Here is a 20,959-nt window from a genome sequence, read left to right as displayed (position 1 = left end):
TCTTATTTTTAAACTTGTGACTTAAATACAGTGGTTATTTTAAGGTCATTGCATATGACAAACTACTTGCATCAATATTTGTCTAAGCTCAAATATTTACTTTCAGGAACAAATAATATTAAAGAAAGGTTAAGTAACTTTCATTTACAGCATATGTAAACATTATAAGAATTAATCTGAATGTTACAGAGTCATTATAACTCAATTATTTTGACTTTACCACTGCATTTTTCACCTGAGTTCCTTTAACTTCAGCTTTTAATCTGTTTCCTGTAGGTATACACAAGAATGTTCTACGTCATAGACAAAGTCTGCTTGGTATGGTATAGCAGTCAGCTCATACATTTTAATCCTTGGCTGGTTGAGACCTGACTTCCAACTAAGCAAAATGGCCCAGAATGCTGGGGTTCTCAATCTATGTGTGGATGTACGACATATTCCAGGTGAAGGAAGCAACAAGAAAGCTCTACCACTCCACAGACCAGGTTTGAAAACCCACAGGTTAGAAAGAAGGCAGAGCTCTAAATCCGTTTTTCAACACTCATCATGTGGATTGTCTCCAAATCTTAACTCCACAAGGATCCAAATACAGAGACATAGCTTGCCCCCTCATGACACTGTCCTGGAATCTATGAGTCTTCATTCTGGTAGTAGCCCATTAGTACGCACAAGGTCTGATACCAACCCATTCAAGGCTTCTGTTTCTCCTCTGTTGGGTAGAGTTACTGCACCCTGTACCCCTAGAAATGGCAGAAAGAGTGGAGTGATTCACACCAATAAGAACAATAGTACAAAGAACACAGATGAGATAGAGGGCAAGAGTTCTGTAGTTTCTTTCAGCTTCATTGAAAAGTCCAATGTGAAAACAATCAGAAGTCCACTTCAACATAACTCTAATGCAAAGGAAGGCAACAAGGCTGTAGCCCAGAGAATACACCCTGTAGCTAACTCTCCAGCATGCACTTCCAGAAAAGGATGCTTAAAAGTGGGGAAAAAAGTAGAAGAAGGAAATTCTTGTATGCAGGACCAAGCCCACACCCCTCACCAGTCTCCTACAACATCAAGTGGTAAACCAGTACAGTGCATCAGCTCACCGCAGAACAGGACTAAAGTAATGCTAACCAATGGGCCAAATACTTTAAAGCAAAGCCCAATGTCAACACACAAACTGTACCAAAATAATTCTGTGCAGCCAGCTTATCTCGGTAGTCCACAAAGAACAAATATGAGTGCAGAAAATCATAGTGAGATGGAACACCACCCTAATGTCCCTCTCCACGGCACCACCTCTGAAACAAATACTGTCTGCAAAAAGAACCCAGTACCTGGTATCAGTACATGTACAATTGTTAATCCAGCCCAATCCATTTCAAAAGATCAAAGATCGGAGAGCACAGACAAAACTGGAAGCAATGCAGTGTCCCAAGATATTGCTGCCGTGAATACTGGTCCATTGTCAAATGCATGTAATATCCTGAACACCTTTGCATCTGAGCAAAGTACACAGGTCCCAGATGCCAACCAACAGGTAAGAACAATGCATTCTGATCTGAGTAAATGGTGGAATCTTCCTAACTCCTTTAAGAACATGAATGTCATATGATAAGGGTTTAATGAAAGGAAAAGTTATGAATTGTGCAAACTGGTAAATATGGTTTTCAATAATAATTTTTGCAAAAGATTTTAAAATTGAAGAAGTAAAATTAAATAGAAAAATCTCTAGTCTGGGTTTTTATAATTGCATTGTAGCATATGCCCCCCATTTTGGCTTGAACTGCTATGAAGTTCATATATTACTACAGAATGTATGTAATGGTCTAAAATGTGATACAAGACACAATTCTTCATTGCTAGTTTCACAAAATACTCTGTAACAGTACTTCAACTGACCCAGATAGCTCTACCCAAAATTCACATGTAATGCTATGGTTTTGTGATTGCCTAGCACCCTTGTGGCAGCTCAGCACAGATTTGAGGTGTTTATGAGCTTCATTTTGTAGTCCTGGGTTTGATTTCCTTTGTCTCCATTTGCCTTTTGTGTTTCGTTGAACGGTTTATTTTAGCAGACCTTGTTCAATGGGTTGCCCCTGAAAAGAGGCAGTTGTGCTTGCAGTTTTACCTGGTTAAGGAATGAATAAGCTCAAAAAGTATTTAAGTAATAAAACATTATATTACCCAGAGTTTTGTTAACAGTGTTCCTGCAAAAGAAGAGTATCACATGTATTCCTCCACTTTATTGCCTAAATGGTTAAAATGCATGTTGCAATAAGAGAAGGGTGTGTGTGTGTGTGTGTGTGTGTGTGTGTGTGTGTGTGTGTGTGTGTGTGTGTGTGTGTGTATGTGTGTGTGTGTGTGTGTGTGTGTGTGTGTGTGTGTGTGTGTATGTATACATATATATATATATATATATATATATATATATATATATATATATATATATATCCCATTCAGAAGACATTCAGAAGACCGACACGAACGCCACCGATCCCATATGCCGACGATAATGACACATACCTGATTCCCGGCGACAGGTGATGACACGACGATAAAGACGATCGCGACGATCGGCACCGCACCCACGGAGGCGAAGTGAGAGAGGTGGTGAGGTATAGAGTGGTTGGTGTTAGGGTTAGGTTAGGTGTGATGTAGGTGTTGTGTGGCTAGGCGTGGCTAGGAGTGTAAGTGTGTAAGGGTTAGGTAGGGGTAGGGTGGTGATAGGAGAGTGTCGGTCGGTGCTTAGGGGTGGGTAGAGGGAGTGGTAGGGTGGTGCAGGTAGGTGGTGTGCGAGTAGTGTCGGTGTGGGTATTAGGGAGTTTATGTCGGGTAGTGTCGTATGGGTGTAGTGTCGCTGTTGTTTACGTGTGGTGTTGTGTCGTTGTGTTGCTGTGTTTTTTTTGTCGGGTGTGTTTTGCCCGGTTTTTTTTTTGCCGCCGAAGTTTTGTGTGTGGGGGGAAGGTCGGTCGGTGGTGAAAGTATATATATGTATACATATATATATATATATATATATATATATATATAAGGTTTACTATCAATTTGCTGACTATAACACAATCAGATAGTCATGTTGTCAAACCGAAATGTTGGTTTACACAACACCAAATAACGTAAATGTCGAACCAGATGTCCGAAAATGTCGATATTGACATTTTCGAACAAGAAACAGACTCCCAGACTGTCTGCCTGCCAAAGTTGCCACATTACATTACATGTTTGCAGGGTGGCTGCGCTCCCACACCCCCCTACTTATATATACAAACTCTGAGATTGCACTACAGTGAGGGTAAGGGTACATTTCCCGATCCCCACTATAGTACGATCTGGCTTGGAATGTCGGAATTCACAACAGTGAATGCTGTATTGCATACGCTGATGTATGTTCCGATATTTTTTGTGTTGATGTTTTGAGTCAACATACGGCTCTCTCGACATTTTGTAAATCGCACAAGTTGCGATCGACAAATTGATAGTAAACCATATATATATATATATATATATATATATATATATATATATATATATATATATGTGTGTGTGTGTGTGTGTGTGTGTATATGCATAGATAGCTATGTAGACATAGATACAGTTATAGATTAGATATAGTTAAAGATAAATGTATTGCAGGCATAACAGAAACATGGGCTATAGGCTGCTTACAGTTTGAAATATACTGGTAATTGGGCTCAAGTTCTACAAAGGCAAAAGGAAAACAGTGACAGTATAGATGGCATTGTATACTTAAAATAACAGAACCAAATTGGTTGTGAAAAAGAAAGTGAAAGGAAAGCCAAATTGTTGGTCTTGAGGCTTGAAAGAGAAAGTGTTATTCTTTAGAAGGCGACCACATTATACAGATTGTAAGATGCAGGAAAAAAGAATGTTGACAGAAGTATGATTAGTAGTTGGGTAAAGCGATCAAGATCGATGTCCACAGAACTTGTAGATATGATTGGGGGGGTGTCACCATATTGATTAATGAGGGAGAGGCAAGTATGTAAACTTTGATGGAAGTTGGTTATATATAGAGACTATGGACTCCAACAAGGATGATCCTTGAACCATTCCAAACAAATGCATATGGTGAGATAAGGATCCTGGCACATTCCACAGTGAAAAAGATCAGGAGCGGTGTTGTGAGATTATATTAAGGACAGAGTGAAGGGGTGACGATGATGATGATGATGATTCATTATTATATTTAAAGTAAGTAGAAGTAGAGGAAGAAGAGATATCTTTCATGGCTAATTAAGGCAGAAGGTGACCAGAGGACTAAATGGACAGAGGAAGCCATATACATGGAAAATAAGTGGGTGATAGTATGAAAAGAAGGTCTCTGGTAAAACTACATAACAAAAGGTCTCATTCCACCTGACCAACCAGTGTGGGATTAGAAAGGGAGTTTTCTACATACATTGTTATAGACCAGGGTGAGGAACAAATCTCATTGAGAATGTGGAGGGGCTAGGAATGGTCAGATTAGTTTTTCAAATGTACTGGCTAAAACCAAAATAGGAAATGACAAGGTGAGTACACAATGAACTGTTCAGTCCTTATTTACTGAAACTCTTTTTCTCTGAAAAAATAAGAAAAAAAGTTTATTAAACCATGATAATCCTGATGCAACTCCTCCATGCTAATAAATATAACCTACCATATACACTGAGCAGAGTGGATGAGAGTTGTTGACCACAACTGTTAGCTGAGATATATAAGTATCCTGTATTTTTTCCATTATTTATACAGATTATTGTTTCTAACAATTAATATATAGCACTTTTATTGCCTGCTTTTTAGTCTTTGAGTGTATTTTATTGCTATTAACTAATCTGCACAAGTAACTGATTTGTTTGCAGTTAAAAGCATTCTGTATCTTTACAAATCTTTATCTGTTTAAAAACTTTCATTTGTGGCTTTCTCTAGTGCTTACTGTCTGTAGGTTATTGTTTTTAGCTGAAGCCTTTCTTTAACTTGGCTAGATTGTGTTAATTGTCTGCTGGCCAGTGGGGGCTGGTTCTTTTGTGTTTTTGTAAAAAAAAAGTTGTTCTTCTGGTATTTAAGCCCTGACTTTGATAGGGTTTCTGTCTATACACACTGAGCAGAGTGGATGAGAGTTGTTGACCACAACTGTTAGCTGAGATATATAACTATCCTGTTTTTTTTTTCGATTATTTATACAGATTATTGTTTCTAACAATTAATATATAGCAGTTTTATTACCTGCTTTTTAGTCTGAGTGTATTTTATTGCTATTAACTAATCTGCACAAGTAACTGATTTGTTTGCAGTTAAAAGCATTCTGTATCTTTACAAATCTTTATCTGTTTAAAAACTTTCATTTGTGGCTTTCTCTAGTGCTTACTGTCTGTAGGCTATTGTTTTTAGCTGAAGCCTTTCTTTAACTTGGCTAGATTGTGTTAATTGTCTGCTGGCTAGTGGGGGCCGGTTCTTTTGTGTTTTTGTAAAAAAAAAAAAAGTTGTTCTTCTGGTATTTAAGCCCTAACTTTGATAGGGTTTCTGTCTATACACACTGAGCAGAGTGGATGAGAGTTGTTGACCACAACTGTTAGCTGAGATATATAAGTATCCTGTTTTATTTTCGATTATTTATACAGATTATTGTTTCTAACAATTAATATATAGCACTTTTATTGGCTGCTTTTTAGTCTTTGAGTGTATTTTATTGCTATTAACTAATCTGCACAAGTAACTGATTTGTTTGCAGTTAAAAGCATTCTGTATCTTTACAAATCTTTATCTGTTTAAAAACTTTCATTTGTGGCTTTCTCTAGTGCTTACTGTCTGTAGGCTATTGTTTTTAGCTGAAGCCTTTCTTTAACTTGGCTAGATTGTGTTAATTGTCTGCTGGCTAGTGGGGCTGGTTCTTTTGTGTTTTTGTAAAAAAAGAAAGTTGTTCTTCTGGTATTTAAGCCCTAACTTTGATAGGGTTTCTGTCCATACACACTGAGCAGAGTGGATGAGAGTTGTTGACCACAACTTTTAGCTGAGATATATAAGTATCCTGTTTTTTTTTCGATTATTTATACAGATTATTGTTTCTAACAATTAATATATAGCACTTTTATTGCCTGCTTTTTAGTCTTTGAGTGTATTTTATTGCTATTAACTAATATGCACAAGTAACTGATTTGTTTGCAGTTAAAAGCATTCTGTATCTTTACAAATCTTTATCTGTTTAAAAACTTTCATTTGTGGCTTTCTCTAGTGCTTACTGTCTGTAGGCTATTGTTTTTAGCTGAAGCCTTTCTTTAACTTGGCTAGATTGTGTTAATTGTCTGCTGGCTAGTGGGGGCTGGTTCTTTTGTGTTTTGTAAAAAAAAAGTTGTTCTTCTGGTATTTAAGCCCTAACTTTGATAGGGTTTCTGTCTATACACACTGAGCAGAGTGGATGAGAGTTGTTGACCACAACTGTTAGCTGAGATATATAAGTATCCTGTTTTTTTTCGATTATTTATACAGATTATTGTTTCTAACAATTAATATATAGCACTTTTATTGCCTGCTTTTTAGTCTTTGAGTGTATTTTATTGCTATTAACTAATCTGCACAAGTAACTGATTTGTTTGCAGTTAAAAGGATTCTGTATCTTTACAAATCTTTATCTGTTTAAAAACTTTAATTTGTGGCTTTCTCTAGTGCTTACTGTCTGTAGGCTATTGTTTTTAGCTGAAGCCTTTCTTTAACTTGGCTAGATTGTGTTAATTGTCTGCTGGCTAGTGGGGGCTGGTTCTTTTGTGTTTTTGTAAAAAAAAAAAAGTTGTTCTTCTGGTATTTAAGCCCTAACTTTGATAGGGTTTCTGTCTATACACACTGAGCAGAGTGGATGAGAGTTGTTGACCACAACTGTTAGCTGAGATATATAAGTATCCTGTTTTTTTTTCGATTATTTATACAGATTATTGTTTCTAACAATTAATATATAGCACTTTTCTGCCTGCTTTTTAGTCTTTGAGTGTATTTTATTGCTATTAACTAATCTGCACAAGTAACTGATTTGTTTGCATTTAAAAGCATTCTGTATCTTTACAAATCTTTATCTGTTTAAAAACTTTCATTTGTGGCTTTCTCTAGTGCTTACTGTCTGTAGGCTATTGTTTTTAGCTGAAGCCTTTCTTTAACTTGGCTAGATTGTGTTAATTGAAAGCTGGCTAGTGGGGGCTGGTTCTTTTGTGTTTTTGTAAAAAAAAAAAAAAGTTGTTCTTCTGGTATTTAAGCCATAACTTTGATAGGGTTTCTGTCTATACACACTGAGCAGAGTGGATGAGAGTTGTTGACCACAACTGTTAGCTGAGATATATAAGTATCCTGTTTTTTTTTTCCGATTATTTATACAGATTATTGTTTCTAACAATTAATATATAGCACTTTTATTGCCTGCTTTTTAGTCTTTGAGTGTATTTTATTGCTATTAACTAATCTGCACAAGTAACTGATTTGTTTGCAGTTAAAAGCATTCTGTATATTTGCAAATCTTTTTCTGTTTAAAAACTTTAATTTGTGGCTTTCTCTAGTGCTTACTGTCTGTAGGCTATTGTTTTTGTCCCCACACCCCCTCCCAGTTGGTGTCTTGCTGTTATACTTGGTGGCTTTGCAGTTGCCTGCCCCTACTGTAAATCTGATCTGTGACACTCCTCCCAGTCTAGTGTCATTAGCTCATTCTACCTAATACAGAGAGAACATTGGATAAGGCCTTCTGTTTCTTCTTTTTCCCTTTCAAAAAAAAAAAAAAAAAAAAAAACTTTTTTTTATTTTTTTTGCCTGAATCTCATTGCATTCTGACTGTGCTTCTCAAACATTTGGAAATATAGAGTATATTTCAGAGCATTTATTATAACTGTAATTGCCTTAATATTGCTACAACTCAAGTGCTCTAGGTTGCACTGCATCTGAAGTGTTTGTGTGTTTTAGCTGCTTTTCTGTGTATATAGACGTCTCTGTTTCTTTAACTAAATAAGCTCTGCAAAGTTGTTTTATTGCATTCCTGCCTGTATTTCTGAGTTTTTGCACTTTTAAACTTTGTTTTTGCTTAATTTAACTGGTAGGCTACACACTCAAGTGCGCTAGCCGAATTAAAGCATTTACTGTGTTTCTGTACCTAATTTCTGCTACTTTGTAAAAAAAAAAAAAAAGAAAAAAAAAATCCTTGTTTCTCGCCTTTACTGAACTAGAATAGTCCAGTCTTCAGGTATTGCTGATCTCTGGGCTGTGTCATAGTTCCTGTGTTGCCCATATCTTTATTTGGATAGGAGGAAGCTTCTTTGTTCACCAGTGAGAGTGGGGAGTTCTGAGCAGCCTATCTGTCCCTTGAGGAGTGGTTCCAGCCCAGTGACTTGTAGCTTACTGGCCGTTTTGGGCCATTTCCTATCTCTTTCTAACCCCCTGCTTTAAAGCCAGCTTTAGCGCGCTTTTGCGCTTGTAATTTAAAGTTTGTCCTGTTTGTTGCATTTACCTGTTGAGGCTACACACTCATGTGCGCTATCCTGTGTTGCATATTTATTGCATTTTCCTGCTGTTTGTTGCAAAAAAGAAAAAAAAACAAAAACATTATCCTTGTTTCTCGTCTTTCCTGACCTAGAGTAGTCCAAATACAGGCTTTGCTGTATTCTGGACTTTTGGAAAGTTCCTGAGTTGCCCATTTCCTTTCTTGGATAAAGGGAGGCTTCTTTGTTCACCAGTGGCAGTGGGGAGCTTAGAGCAGCCTATGTATCCCTGGAGGAGTGTTTCCAGCACAAGAATCTGGTAGTCTATTGGCCGTTTTGGGCCATTTTCTAGCCCTTTTAAGTCCCCCTATATAAAACCTGTTTTGGCACGGTTTTTGCGGTTGTTACTACTCAGCCAAGCTCCTCGTGGTCCTGCAGAGTGGTGCTAGCAGCAGAGTGGCTAAAAGAGCGACTGCTAACCTGATAAAAGTGTTTTTGTCCCTGCTACTACCTGAGCGACTGTCTGATCTATCTAAACTGCAAGTATTTCTGCTTCTTGAACTGTTTTAAACTGTTTAAAGTTGTTTTTGCACCTTCACTTTTAAAGTTTGTCCTGTTTGTTGCATTTACCTGTTGAGACTACACACTCAAGTGCGCTAGCCTGTGTTGCATATTTATTGCATTTTCCTGCTGTTTGTTGCAAAAAAGAAAAAAAAACAAAAAAATTATCCTTGTTTCCCGTCTGTCCTGACCTAGAGTAGTCCAAATACAGGCTTTGCTGTATTCTGGACTTTTGGAAAGTTCCTGTGTTGCCCATTTCCTTTCTTGGATAAAGGGAGGCTTCTTTATTCACCAGTGGCAGTGGGGAGCTTAGAGCAGCCTATCTATCCCTGGAGGAGTGTTCCCAGCACAAGAATCTGATAGTCCATTGGCCGTTTTGGGCCAATTTCTAGCTCTTTCAAGTCCCCCTGTATAAAACCCACTTTGGCGCGTTTTTTGCGCTTGTTACTACTCAGCCAAGCCCATCGTGGTCCTGCAGAGTGGTGCTAGCAGCAGACAGGCTAAAAGAGCGACTGCTAACCTTATAAAAGTGTTTTTTTTCCTGCTACTACCTGGGCGACTATCCGAGCTAGCTAAACTGCAAGTATTTCTGCTTCTTGAACTGTTTTAAACTGTTTAAAGTTGTTTTTACATCTGCACTTTTAAAGTTTGTCCTGTTTGTTGCATTTACCTGTTGAGGCTACACACTCAAGTGCGCTAGGCTGTGTTACATATTTATTGCATTTTCCTGCTATTTGTTGCAAAAAAGAAAAAAATCAAAAAAATTATCCTTGTTTCCCATCTTTCCTGACCTAGAGTAGTCCAAATACAGGCTTTGCTGTATTCTGGAGTTTTGGAAAGTTCCTGTGTTGCCCATTTTCTTTCTTGGATAAAGGGAGGCTTCTTTGTTCACCAGTGGCAGTGGGGAGCTTAGAGCAGCCTATCTATCCCTGGAGGAGTGTTCCCAGCACAAGAATCTGGTAGTCTATTGGCTGTTTTGGGCCAATTTCTAGCTCTGTCAAGTCCCCCTGTATAAAACCTGCTTTGGCCCGGCTTTGCACGATTTTGCACATAGTGCAGCATCGGGCAGCTCTGCTTAATTGGGTTTAAACCATTCTCGGCTCCACAAAGTCTGCGCTTCACTTTTTCCCTTAGAACTGATCTAGTTCTCATAATAAACACCCTATTCCTACTCTAAAGTCTGGCACTTGCTCACAAAAGCAATTATATAAGTCAGCACTAAAAAATTAAAAGCACTACACCCTCACAAACTCCCCTTGAGTACCTTGTTCCCCATTGGCCCTTTTTTCAATTATAAAGGAATTCCCAATACTATTCTAGCATGTCCAAAGGTCAGTTGTCAATCTCCTCTCCGGTCCAGCTGGTGAATCTGGGAATCTTGAGGCAATGTTACAACTGCCTCATGTACATAGACAACCCTCTCCTCCTCCCAACAAATTCCAACACATGTGAGAGATGCAACCATATAGCCAAACTGGAGGCTAAGCTCTCTCAACTCAATACTGGCGTAACCAGTCAGGAGGAGAAGGAAACCACACTCACTACAATTCCAGTGTCACATAGACCTACCACGACAGCAAACCAAACACATAAACACACAAAAACATACTCGGAGGCTCTAAATAAAAATCTGCCTAAGCAGCAGAGACCTCCAAAGCAGACACCCAAGAAACCGCTACCCCAAAACAAAACATTTGCAACACATAGCTCACAAAGCCAGTGTGCTGAACAGTCACAGCCATTAAGGCTAAACAACACACCTGATACACTTGTAATAGGTGACTCTATCGTCAGGCATACTGACATCCCGCTCACCAGGCTGAACAAGGAGAAGGTCACGGTGAGCTGCCTGTTGGGCGCTAGGATCCGCCACATAACACAAGCACTCAGGTCACTCCAAGGCAAGTACAAATATGACTCAGTCATTGTCCATGCTGGTGTGAATGACTTGAGACGTACCTCCCTGGACTACATGAAAAGAGACATAGAGGAGCTCTCTGAACATGTAGCCCAGGCTGGTATGACCCTGACCTTGAGTAGCATCTTACCCTCCCCAAGAATGATGCCACAATATGAAGACAAGATGATCAATTTCAACAATTGGCTTAAGTATTGGTGTCATACAAAGGGGATCCAATGCCTGTCAGCCTGGGATGACATGCTCGACAAGCCATGAAGCTTCGCTAGGGATGACTTGCACCTGTCACCCCTGGGCTTTCGGATATTTGCAAAGGCTCTTGCCACCCCCATAGTGCCTTTTTTAGGCAAGGCTCAAAAGACAAACCCACCTCCATAGGTATCACAAGGATAAGAAACTAAGAGTAATGCTACTCAATGCCAGAAGTCTAAACCTCAAGATGCACACACTCAAAACTCTCCTTAGCATGGAGAACATCGATATCTGTGCAGTAACAGAAACCTGGTTCAAGGCTCCCGAGAGCACCCCAGCACTACCAGGTCATACCTCATACCATGCTTTTCGGCCCCAAAACTTGGACTGAACCACAAAAGGAGGGGGAGTATCAATATTCGTCAAAGATACCCACACCTCCAGGTTGGTGGCACAGCACGAAGCATCAGAGACTATCCATGTGCAACTAATAGTGGGTAAAACTGCCTTCCAGTTTATAGTCTGCTACAGACCACCCTCCCAAACCCAGGAACCCCACTCGGCCTTCCTGAGAACACTGGAAAATATGAAGGTCTCTCCAAACACCATTATATTGGGCGACTTCAACTACCCAAACATAGACTGGGAGCATTACTCTAGCTCCAACACCCTAGCCCAAAGGTTCCTAGAATTTATAAACTCTAATGCTATGGAACAACTTGTTACCACTCCCACAAGAGGGGAAAACATACTGGACCTGATCATCACCAACATGGGGGCTCTATGCTCCAGACCAGAAGTGTATCCCTCACTGGTAAGATCAGACCATAAACTAATCTCACTGGATATTCACATCCCAACCCCACTCCCTGCCCAGAAAACCACAGTGAAAAACTTTTCTAAAGCAAATTTCACACTCCTCAAAACCGAGGTGGAATCCTTCAAAGCCCCCGGGCCTGTAGAAAATGCGGCCCAGACCGCAGAATACTTTATAAAAGCATTCTATGAACACCTTCAGGAATGCATGGATCATGCAATCCCAAATAAAACCAAGACCCAATCCTCCAAAGGCAGGCGTCCTGTCTGGTGGACCCCAGCCATAAACAAACTATACAATAGAAGGAGGAAGCTACTACATGATAGAGCAAAATCCCATAAAGGGAAGGCATCTCTGATCAGTATTAGCAAAAAACTACGGGCACTCATAAAATCGTCTAAGGCCAGCTTTGAGAGAAAAATTGCACAGAACACTAAGGATAATCACAAGGCTTTATTTAGTTATGTTAGGAACCTGGGTGGGAATTCCCAGATATTGCTCAGAATTAGTCCAAAATGACAAAAAATACACCAAACCCACAGACAATGCCAACATCCTAGCTGACAGGTTCAGTGCAAACTTCTCCCCCCCCCCACCAAAAGGGCAAATATCTATCCCAGCAGAGTGCTGCCCCCCTGACATCTCAGATGCTCAGGTAAGAGCCGCCCTCTCCAAAGCAAAAAACACAGCATCAATGGGACCAGACGGTGTCCCCGGCTGCATCCTACATGACCTCCAAGAAGAGCTAAACCCAAACATAAAACTACTGTTTAATCTCAGCCTTACTGCAGGATATGTACCCAAAGATTGGTGTACAGCAACAGTGGTCCCTCTCCACAAAGGTGGTGCCTCAACGGATCCTGGAAACTATCGCCCCATAAGCCTGACTAGCTTGGTCTGCAAAGCTATGGAAAGGATCATCATGGACCTCATAAATAAAGATATTGGGGACCTACAGACACTGGATCCTACCTAGTTCGGCTTTGTTAAGGGCAGATCCTGCCTCTTAAACCTGGTTGATTTCTTTGAAACAGTCACCAAGGCCATTGATGAGGGGAAGGTGGTCCACACAGCCTACCTGGACCTCGCTAAAGCCTTCGATACAATACCCCACTCGGGCATTATAGATAAGCTCACCAGCTTAAATATAAACCCCTATGTCACTAGATGGGTTGCAAACTGGCTCAAGGACAGAACCCACATGGTTAGAATTGCTGGAGCCATGTCAGACTCCAAACCAGTTACAAGTGGCATCCCACAAGGCTCAGTCCTAGGACCTCTCTTGTTCAGTATATATTTCTCAGAGGTACAGGCCAACATGGAAGGACTGTGGCTGACCAAGTTCGCAGATGACTGCAAACTAGGTGCCATAATCGACTCTCCAGCTAACACAAGCATCCTACAAAAGGGCCTCATAGAAACAAACAACTGGTGCCAGAGCCACGGCCTCAAGCTAAATGCCAAAAAGTGTATAGTCATCCCCTTTGGCAAAAACAAAGTGCCCACAAATTACCACATAGGTGATAATCCATTAAGTATGGAAGAAGTAATTAGGGACCTGGGGACCCAAGTTGATAGCAATCTCTCATTTGAAAACCACGTGGCCAAAGTGGTTAGAAAAATATTTTATATAGCCCACCTAATCATGAAGGGATTCACATCTAGATCAGGGGAGGTCATCATGCCTCTTTACTCATCCATCATCAGGACCATAATTGAGTACAATGCCCCTTTTGGGATGTACCTTACTAGACACCTGCAGCAACTGGAAAGACCCCAAAAGTACCTCACTAAGAGGATCAAAGGGCTCAAACAGATGCCATATGCTGCCTGGTTAAAGAAACTCCAGCTCTACTCAGTGGCATACCACCTGCTCAGAGGCGATCTGTGCCTGACGTATAAAGCCATGTCCAACCCGGAATTAATGGACATGCTGCACCTCAGAAAATCCAAATCCCATCAAGCTACGCGCTCGAGAGACTTGAACCTCAGCACTGAAATAAATAGGACATGCTGGAGGGACAGATTCATAACCCATAGGCTCCCTTCACTCTGGAATAAAATCCCAGTCCAGGTTAGGCAGAGTCCCTCATTGACTCTCTTCAAGAGGAATCTTGATGAGTGGATGGGAGATTTTAAGTTTACTCCGGGTATCACTTCTGTGTCACTGTTAGACAGAGGCACAGTATACTAACCTCGAAAAAGGGCATAGCAAAATTCATTTAAAATGGGTGGTGAAAGCCAAACACACTCTGGCTTGGCTTATAAATACCCTAGGGCAGATAGCCTAGTATGAACCTATGAACCTATATAGTGCTACAATCTCAGTGTTGATTATGTTTCCTTGGGAAGGTTTGGAGTTCCCCATGTTGAATGTCAGCAGTTAAGCAACTCATACTTGAGCCATTTTAGAGTTTTCACAAGTTGGCAAAATATTTAAAAATAGTTTTGTCAACTTACAATTCAGTAAACTGTCACAGGTGCAACAATTCATTCTTTTACTTGAAAAGGGATGGAAATCATTTTGGAAGTATTACAAATGAGGCAGAAGTGCTGAATGATTTCTGGTGTATGAGAAAATAGAGATACTATATCAAAAGTTTTTTTTCTAACAGAACGGTAGATGTAAGCACTAACATGCAATGTAAAAAGCGTTCTTTAAGGTTTCCCGTATTTATACCAATTTTAAGATGTTTCAAATAGTGTTAATAACACTTATCAAATTCTAAATGATGCTTTGGAAAAAATCACAGCAACTGTGAGTCTAAGACCCAGTGCAATGTAAAAACTTTCAAAGGACCTCCTGCATCAGGTAGATATTTTGCTGAGAATGGTTCATACAACTTGTACTTTTAAATGTCTGAATTGTGCAGCATGACAAAATGTCACTAGAAGTGGCACATCTGTGCACCTATTACTAAAAAAGCATGCTTTTAAATGTCTTGATGTTTGCAGATTTAATCATTAAGTCTACATAGCTATATGCTTGAAATTCCCTACCTTTTATATAGGGAAAGGTGTTTTAAGGACAAAATCCTTGTGTATTTATCAAAAATCAAGGGAGATATTAATACAGATGCACTCTGTAACTTTAAGCTTGTGTTGACCATCATTTCAATTTTCAATTGCTACATGTGATAAAATCATCTGTAAGCCGTAAGAGCATTAGCAGATTAGATGTATATTAGGAAATGAATGGATAACGTTTTGTAGATACATTTCCACAGTTAAATGAGAGGGTGTTTTTTTTTTGCCTTTGTTCAGAAGGTAGAAATGGGCTCATACATTTCCACTTGACACCCATAGTTCTGTATGTCACCTCAACACTGCTTGCACCTGCCCTTATTAATCAAATGACTTACCCATTAATAACAGGCAACATGTGAAAGGCTAGGTTGTGAGGAATAAAATGACACTAATTCTATTTATCTAAGATACACGTCAGCTGATATAGTATCCATTGTTTATTACTCATTAGACATATTTTCAGGTTTACATTAACATTTTCATAACTGAGTGAGGTACATGTTATTGAGGGTCATGGTGTGAATTGTCCAGGTAGGAGACAGAAACATGCATAGCCACTATCAATGTATAATGCACTGCATTGGAGATATTGAAACTTGTTTGCCAAGCATATGAACGTATGCATTATTTCCACATACTCATTAATGTTGCCAAATCTATGTGATTTGCAAACTGTTTCATGGTTTCAGCTGAAATCAGAGATGCTTGAGAAGCATTACTTACATTGTTAATTATGCATATAGGCATAATTTTTCATAGTTCTGTAAATAACTAAAAAAGCAAAGGTCAAGACTGAATTGCTTATCTTATGTAAGTTTAAATTTGACAGAACAATACTGATGTACTTTGTGTCTCAGTTGTATGGTTTCCACATATAAAAAGTCTGTGAGAATTTATACAAAAGAGTTTATCAGGATTTTTATATTCTATATCTTAATGTTCTGATGTAAATAGTTTGCTCATACTGACAATGATCAGTGTAAAAACAGTCTTTACTGAACAACACTGGAGTACATACTTTTCACAGGACATTTAGATTCGTTTAGCTAATGTTTTTTTAGATTGATTTTCAAAAATGCTAAGAAATAAAAGGATTATGTAGGCTGGAAGGGGTGTGACATTCCACAGCCGATAGGTGCGAATGAGTTCATTATCTTTCATGTCCTGCCATGACATATTTTAACTTATTTCCTGTAGCTGCTGCTTTTCTGAGATTCATTGTTTAAACCATGAAAACTGATGTACATAAAAGCTTGCTTGGTGAATATTTTAACATTGCCATGATTTATTTAAAACCGATGCTGTGCTACAATCCATAAATCCATACTTCTGATTTTGTATTTGCATCCAGTTTAGCCACCAACTCTATCTATATGAACTGCACATTCCAAATATTTTTTCTGTTCTGCTAGTGGTACTCAACCACTGGACCATGGACTGGTACAGGCCATGAATCATTTGGTACTGGGCCACACAGAAAGAATGAAAAGTCTTTTTATGTCGGGCACCCAGCTGTTCAGAAAAAAGTGTATGTGTGTATGTATGTTCATGAGTGAATGAATGCATTAAAGCAGAATGTATGTGTGTGTGAAAGCAGAAGAAACTGTGTATGCGTGTATGAGACAGAGTGAACAGCGAGATCAAGCAAGCCATTATTTTACACTAGCTTAGTAATGCGTTTGCTGCTTAGTGACTGTAAAATAAAAGTAAATGAAACTGAAAAAAAGTGTGTGTGTGTGTGTGTGTGTGTGTGTGTGTGTGTCTGTGTGTGCATGTTTGTGTGTGCGTGTGTGTGTGTGTGTGTGTGTGTGTGTGTGTGTGTCTGCGTGCGCACATATGCATGCATGAAAGATGAAGAGACTGTGTGTGTGTGTGTGTGTGTGTGTGTGTGTGTGTGTGTGTGTGTGTGTGTATGTGAGAGAGAGAGACAGAGAGTGAAGAGTGAGAGTGATCCCTAACAGCAGCAGCATCAGTAAAGAGGTTTGCGTACCTCTCGACTATACCTCTCAACCTCTCCGCACAAGAAATCTGGACAGAGCCACAAATAACAGAGGACAAATGACCAAACATAAGGGCAGATTTTAAATATTGCTCTTATAAACTTAGAAAGTTGCTAGATCAGCAAGGTTTCCATTAGCATGTATATTATCTGAATGATATAAAGTCTGAAACTCAAATTCCTGTAATTATTTTGTGACTTCAATCCCCAGTCATTTGCAAGAAAACTACACATTCTATGAGGATGGAACCATAATTACAAGCCAAAAATCTGGACATTATGTAAAAAATCTGGACATAGTTGAAAGGTATTCTCTATTGACTCTTAGCTGAAGATATCTAGATAAACCTAAAATAAACGTGGGACAAAGGCTCAAAATAGGAAATATTTTACTTGCTTATTAGGATTTATGTTAGCACACATTTTCTGAAAGAGAGGTGTGCATGAGAGAGTAGGTGAGAGTAAGAGTAAAGAGGTATGCATATCTCTGGACCTTTCAGCTGAAGAAATTTAGACAAACTCTAAAATCAAGGGGGAACAAAGGCTCAAAAATAGGAAGAGATTTTAATTGCTGCTCTTATAATATTGCAAACTTGCTTAAATAAAAGGATTTGTGTTAGTATGAATTTTCTGAAGAAAATAATAGTCTGAAAGTCAAATGTATATGTATACCATTATTTAGTAACTTCAATCTCCAATGACTGGCAACAAACCAAACGTTTTAGAAGTAAGGGACCCAAAAATAAAGTAAATGCCTGGATATTTTTTAAGTGTTATGTTTGGATGTAAAATGCTTTATCCAACACCATTAACATATACTACAGCAACTTTGAAACATTAGGCAGATAATTATTTTACATCAAAATATATAAAAAATAATCATCATTCTCTTTTTTTCTTTTTCCACAAGAAGTCATCACAGCGATCATCCTTTTCCATTTCTTCCTATCCTCTGCATCTGCTCTGTCACACCAACCCATCATGTCCTCTCTCCCACTCAGCCAAAAACTATATCTTAGCCTCTCTCTTCCTCTTTCTTACCCATCCTCTCCCTTAGCATCTTTTTTTTTCCCATATACATCATCCCTCCTCCCAGCACATGTCCAAACCAACGCAATCTCGCCCTCTTGCTTTGTCTCCAAACTGTCCAACATGAGCTGACCTCCTCTAATATACCCTATCCTCCCTAGTCCCCATCCTATCCACAATCTCTCTTAACATCTTTATCTTCCACACATCCAGCTCTGACTTGCCTTTTTCACAACGCCCCTGTCTCCAACCCATAACACATAGCTGGTACTCTCATGTACTCTCTTCTTCTCCTTCTCTTCTTTCTTCTCACTCTTAATGGATATCACTCTGACACTCTTCACACTTCCCCACACTTCCCTTCTGTACTCTCCTTCTTCACCTCTCTTCCCTCACCTGTACATTACACATTGAAGTACTTAAAAAAATAAATAAGTACAACACAACAACTTTACAGAGAGCCCATTCTTCAGTCTGAGCACAATAATGCCCTCCAGGGTGAGTGTTAATGTGTAATTAATGCCCTTCAAGAGATATAGAGGCCCTCTGCCACCCTTGGGTGGGCACCAATTACACATTAACATGCACACCCTGTTGGGCATTATTGCTTGCTTTTTATGTGCACACAATGGCAGGTCCATGGAAAATTGTCTTAATGAAACCGGTCCATGGTGCAAAAAAAGTTGGAGACCACTGCAGTAAAGCACATTCTCTCTACTCACCTCTGCTCAATGACCATTATCCCTTCCATAGCTTCATCATAACTAAATTCTTACTAAATATATACTTAATTACTGTCACATACTGCCTGTCCAAAACCCTCAGCATGTCCAACACAGCTGTTCATTATTACTGCTTCAAACTACATTTTCTACCCATGTATGAATCTTTGGAATGGAAACATATCTTGAGCAGTTTTTCTAGGCTTTAATCTTCTCTTTCTTTACCCATCAATACAGATCTATCATTCTGCTGCATAATCCTTTCTTTCTGATTAATAGAATTTTCTTGACAGATAACTTGACAGCTGATGCCCCCATCCATGTCCCATTGACATCTCTGAAACTTCTGCTCTGTCATAACATTTCCTTCACCCCTTCTTACACAAACACTTCTGCTACTTATTCCTTGATTATCATTCTGAATGCTTTTCTTTTTTGCTTTATGAATGTATGTTTTATAGAAGTCTTAACCTTTAACCTTTGTTTGCAGTCGCTTTTCCAGTAGACTTCAGTTTTGCCAGCAGAAACTTTGACATTTTTAGAGCAAGTATAGAGTGTTAAACAGTGTTAATTGTTGCCTTTTTCTATTTTGTATATTGGGATTATTTTCTTTACACTGTGTTCACTTGTATTCTGCTTTTAATTGCATATTCAAACTAGGAAAGAGCCCACAGCTGTGTCTCTTGTGAGTTACACAGAATTTAAGTTTTTCCCCACCTTCCCACTCTGGTACTGTTGTGTTTTTAAATTCAACTGTCTTTCTAGATGCCTGCCCTGTACGATAATTTGACCACATATCTCCTTTCCTCTTGTATTTTATTGGTTATTGTGACACCAAACAGCCTGTGGCCTGTTTCTCATCCTGGGATTGGTGCTACTGTTTTGCTTCTGCTGAGAGAAGAAGCAAAGGAGCACTGTATCCCAGCAGCATGAAGCTGTGGTGAGACCAGCACTAGTAGTAGCCAGGCAGTAGCCAATCAGGTAACTTCCCTCTTTTCATCATTCTCGACAAGCTAATTATTTATTTTCAGTAAGTACTGCTTGATTTGCTTCAAACTTCAGAATATCTGCTAAATACTTCATCCATAAATAACCAGGGTCTACTTAGTTTCCTCTCAAATGTTTGGCAGTCCCTGTATAGACACAGACACCATGAGCTTACATTTTCCTGCAAAAGGACCATTGAAATTAAACCAATACCTAGTTGCGTACAGGACAAATAGTCTGCAGTGACAAGCGCTGCCCCAGAGTAGCAAACAAGACACTCTTGACATTACTTTATATTCTCACTCCAACTGTCTAATCAATAAAAAGGGTCTATTGCCATGGATATGAACTTTCCCACTACCTCTGTTATTAGCTCGGGGGATATGGGCATCCTGAGGCAATACAGAAGTTGCCTCTTGTTTACTGACAACTAGTTAATCCTCAAATAAACCATTGTGATATGTGAGAGACGTATTTACACAATGTCACTGGAGGCAAAGCTTTCACATAAAAGCACTCCTAATGTCAATCAGTTTGTCAGTAGTACACACACTACACCCATCACACACATTTAAAAACAGATCCATAGATCCCCATATGGTGAGTCACTTAAATGTAACCTTTCTAAACCCCAAAAAACTCTTAGAGGAAATACACACAACAAATACTCTCAGCAGGCCCATATTCACTTTTTCAAAACAACATCCACATCAGCAAACACAGCCACATGTCATTGTGCCTCTACTTCTAAGCCCATAAGGCAAGGCACCACACAATCCAACATTCTGGTCATTAGAGACTTAATTGTGAGACAAACTGATGTCCCTCTCACCAGGCTGAGTAAGGAGAAAGTCACTGTCAGTTACTTATCAGAGACCAGATTCTGCCACATTATGCACACACTCAGATCATTGGACCACAAGTCCAGTATGACTCAGTCATAGTCCATGTGAGTTTAAATGACCTGAGATGTACCTCTGTAAGCAGTATGAAAAGAGACATCATGGAGTTGTTGGAATATGTGTCCCAAGCTGGAATGAGCCTAACACTGAGCTGCATTTTACCTTCTTCAAGGATGTTGCCACAATATGAACAAAAGATGACTGACTTTACTAATTGGCTTAGTTTCTGATGTCATTCTAAGGGGGTGCAATATTTGTCAGCATAGAAGGAAATGGTCAACAGACCCTGCTGCTTTGCAGGGATGGTCTGTACTTCTTCCCTGTAGGCTTTCAATTATTACCTAAAACATTGTCCTCCCCCACAGTG

The 20,959-nt window shown here is 39.3% G+C and overlaps 1 protein-coding gene across 1 annotated transcript in view; it reads left to right on the top strand.

The window, feature by feature from the left end:
• Nucleotides 1-282: 282 nt before the first annotated feature.
• PSD (pleckstrin and Sec7 domain containing) overlaps nt 283-20,959 on the top strand; it is a 1,472,276-nt gene continuing 1,451,599 nt past the window's right edge. Inside the window, exon 1 of the mRNA XM_044056531.1 lies at nt 283-1,528. Coding sequence (XP_043912466.1) covers nt 389-1,528 — 1,140 coding nt within the window. The 5' untranslated portion in view covers nt 283-388. The remainder of the gene's footprint in view (nt 1,529-20,959) is intronic.

The sequence above is a fragment of the Protopterus annectens genome, chromosome 14.part0 (genome assembly GCF_019279795.1).
Source record: "Protopterus annectens isolate FY-2018-M chromosome 14.part0, PAN1.0, whole genome shotgun sequence".
Taxonomy (NCBI): domain Eukaryota; kingdom Metazoa; phylum Chordata; order Ceratodontiformes; family Protopteridae; genus Protopterus; species Protopterus annectens.
This window is presented reverse-complemented; position numbering and strand designations above follow the sequence as displayed.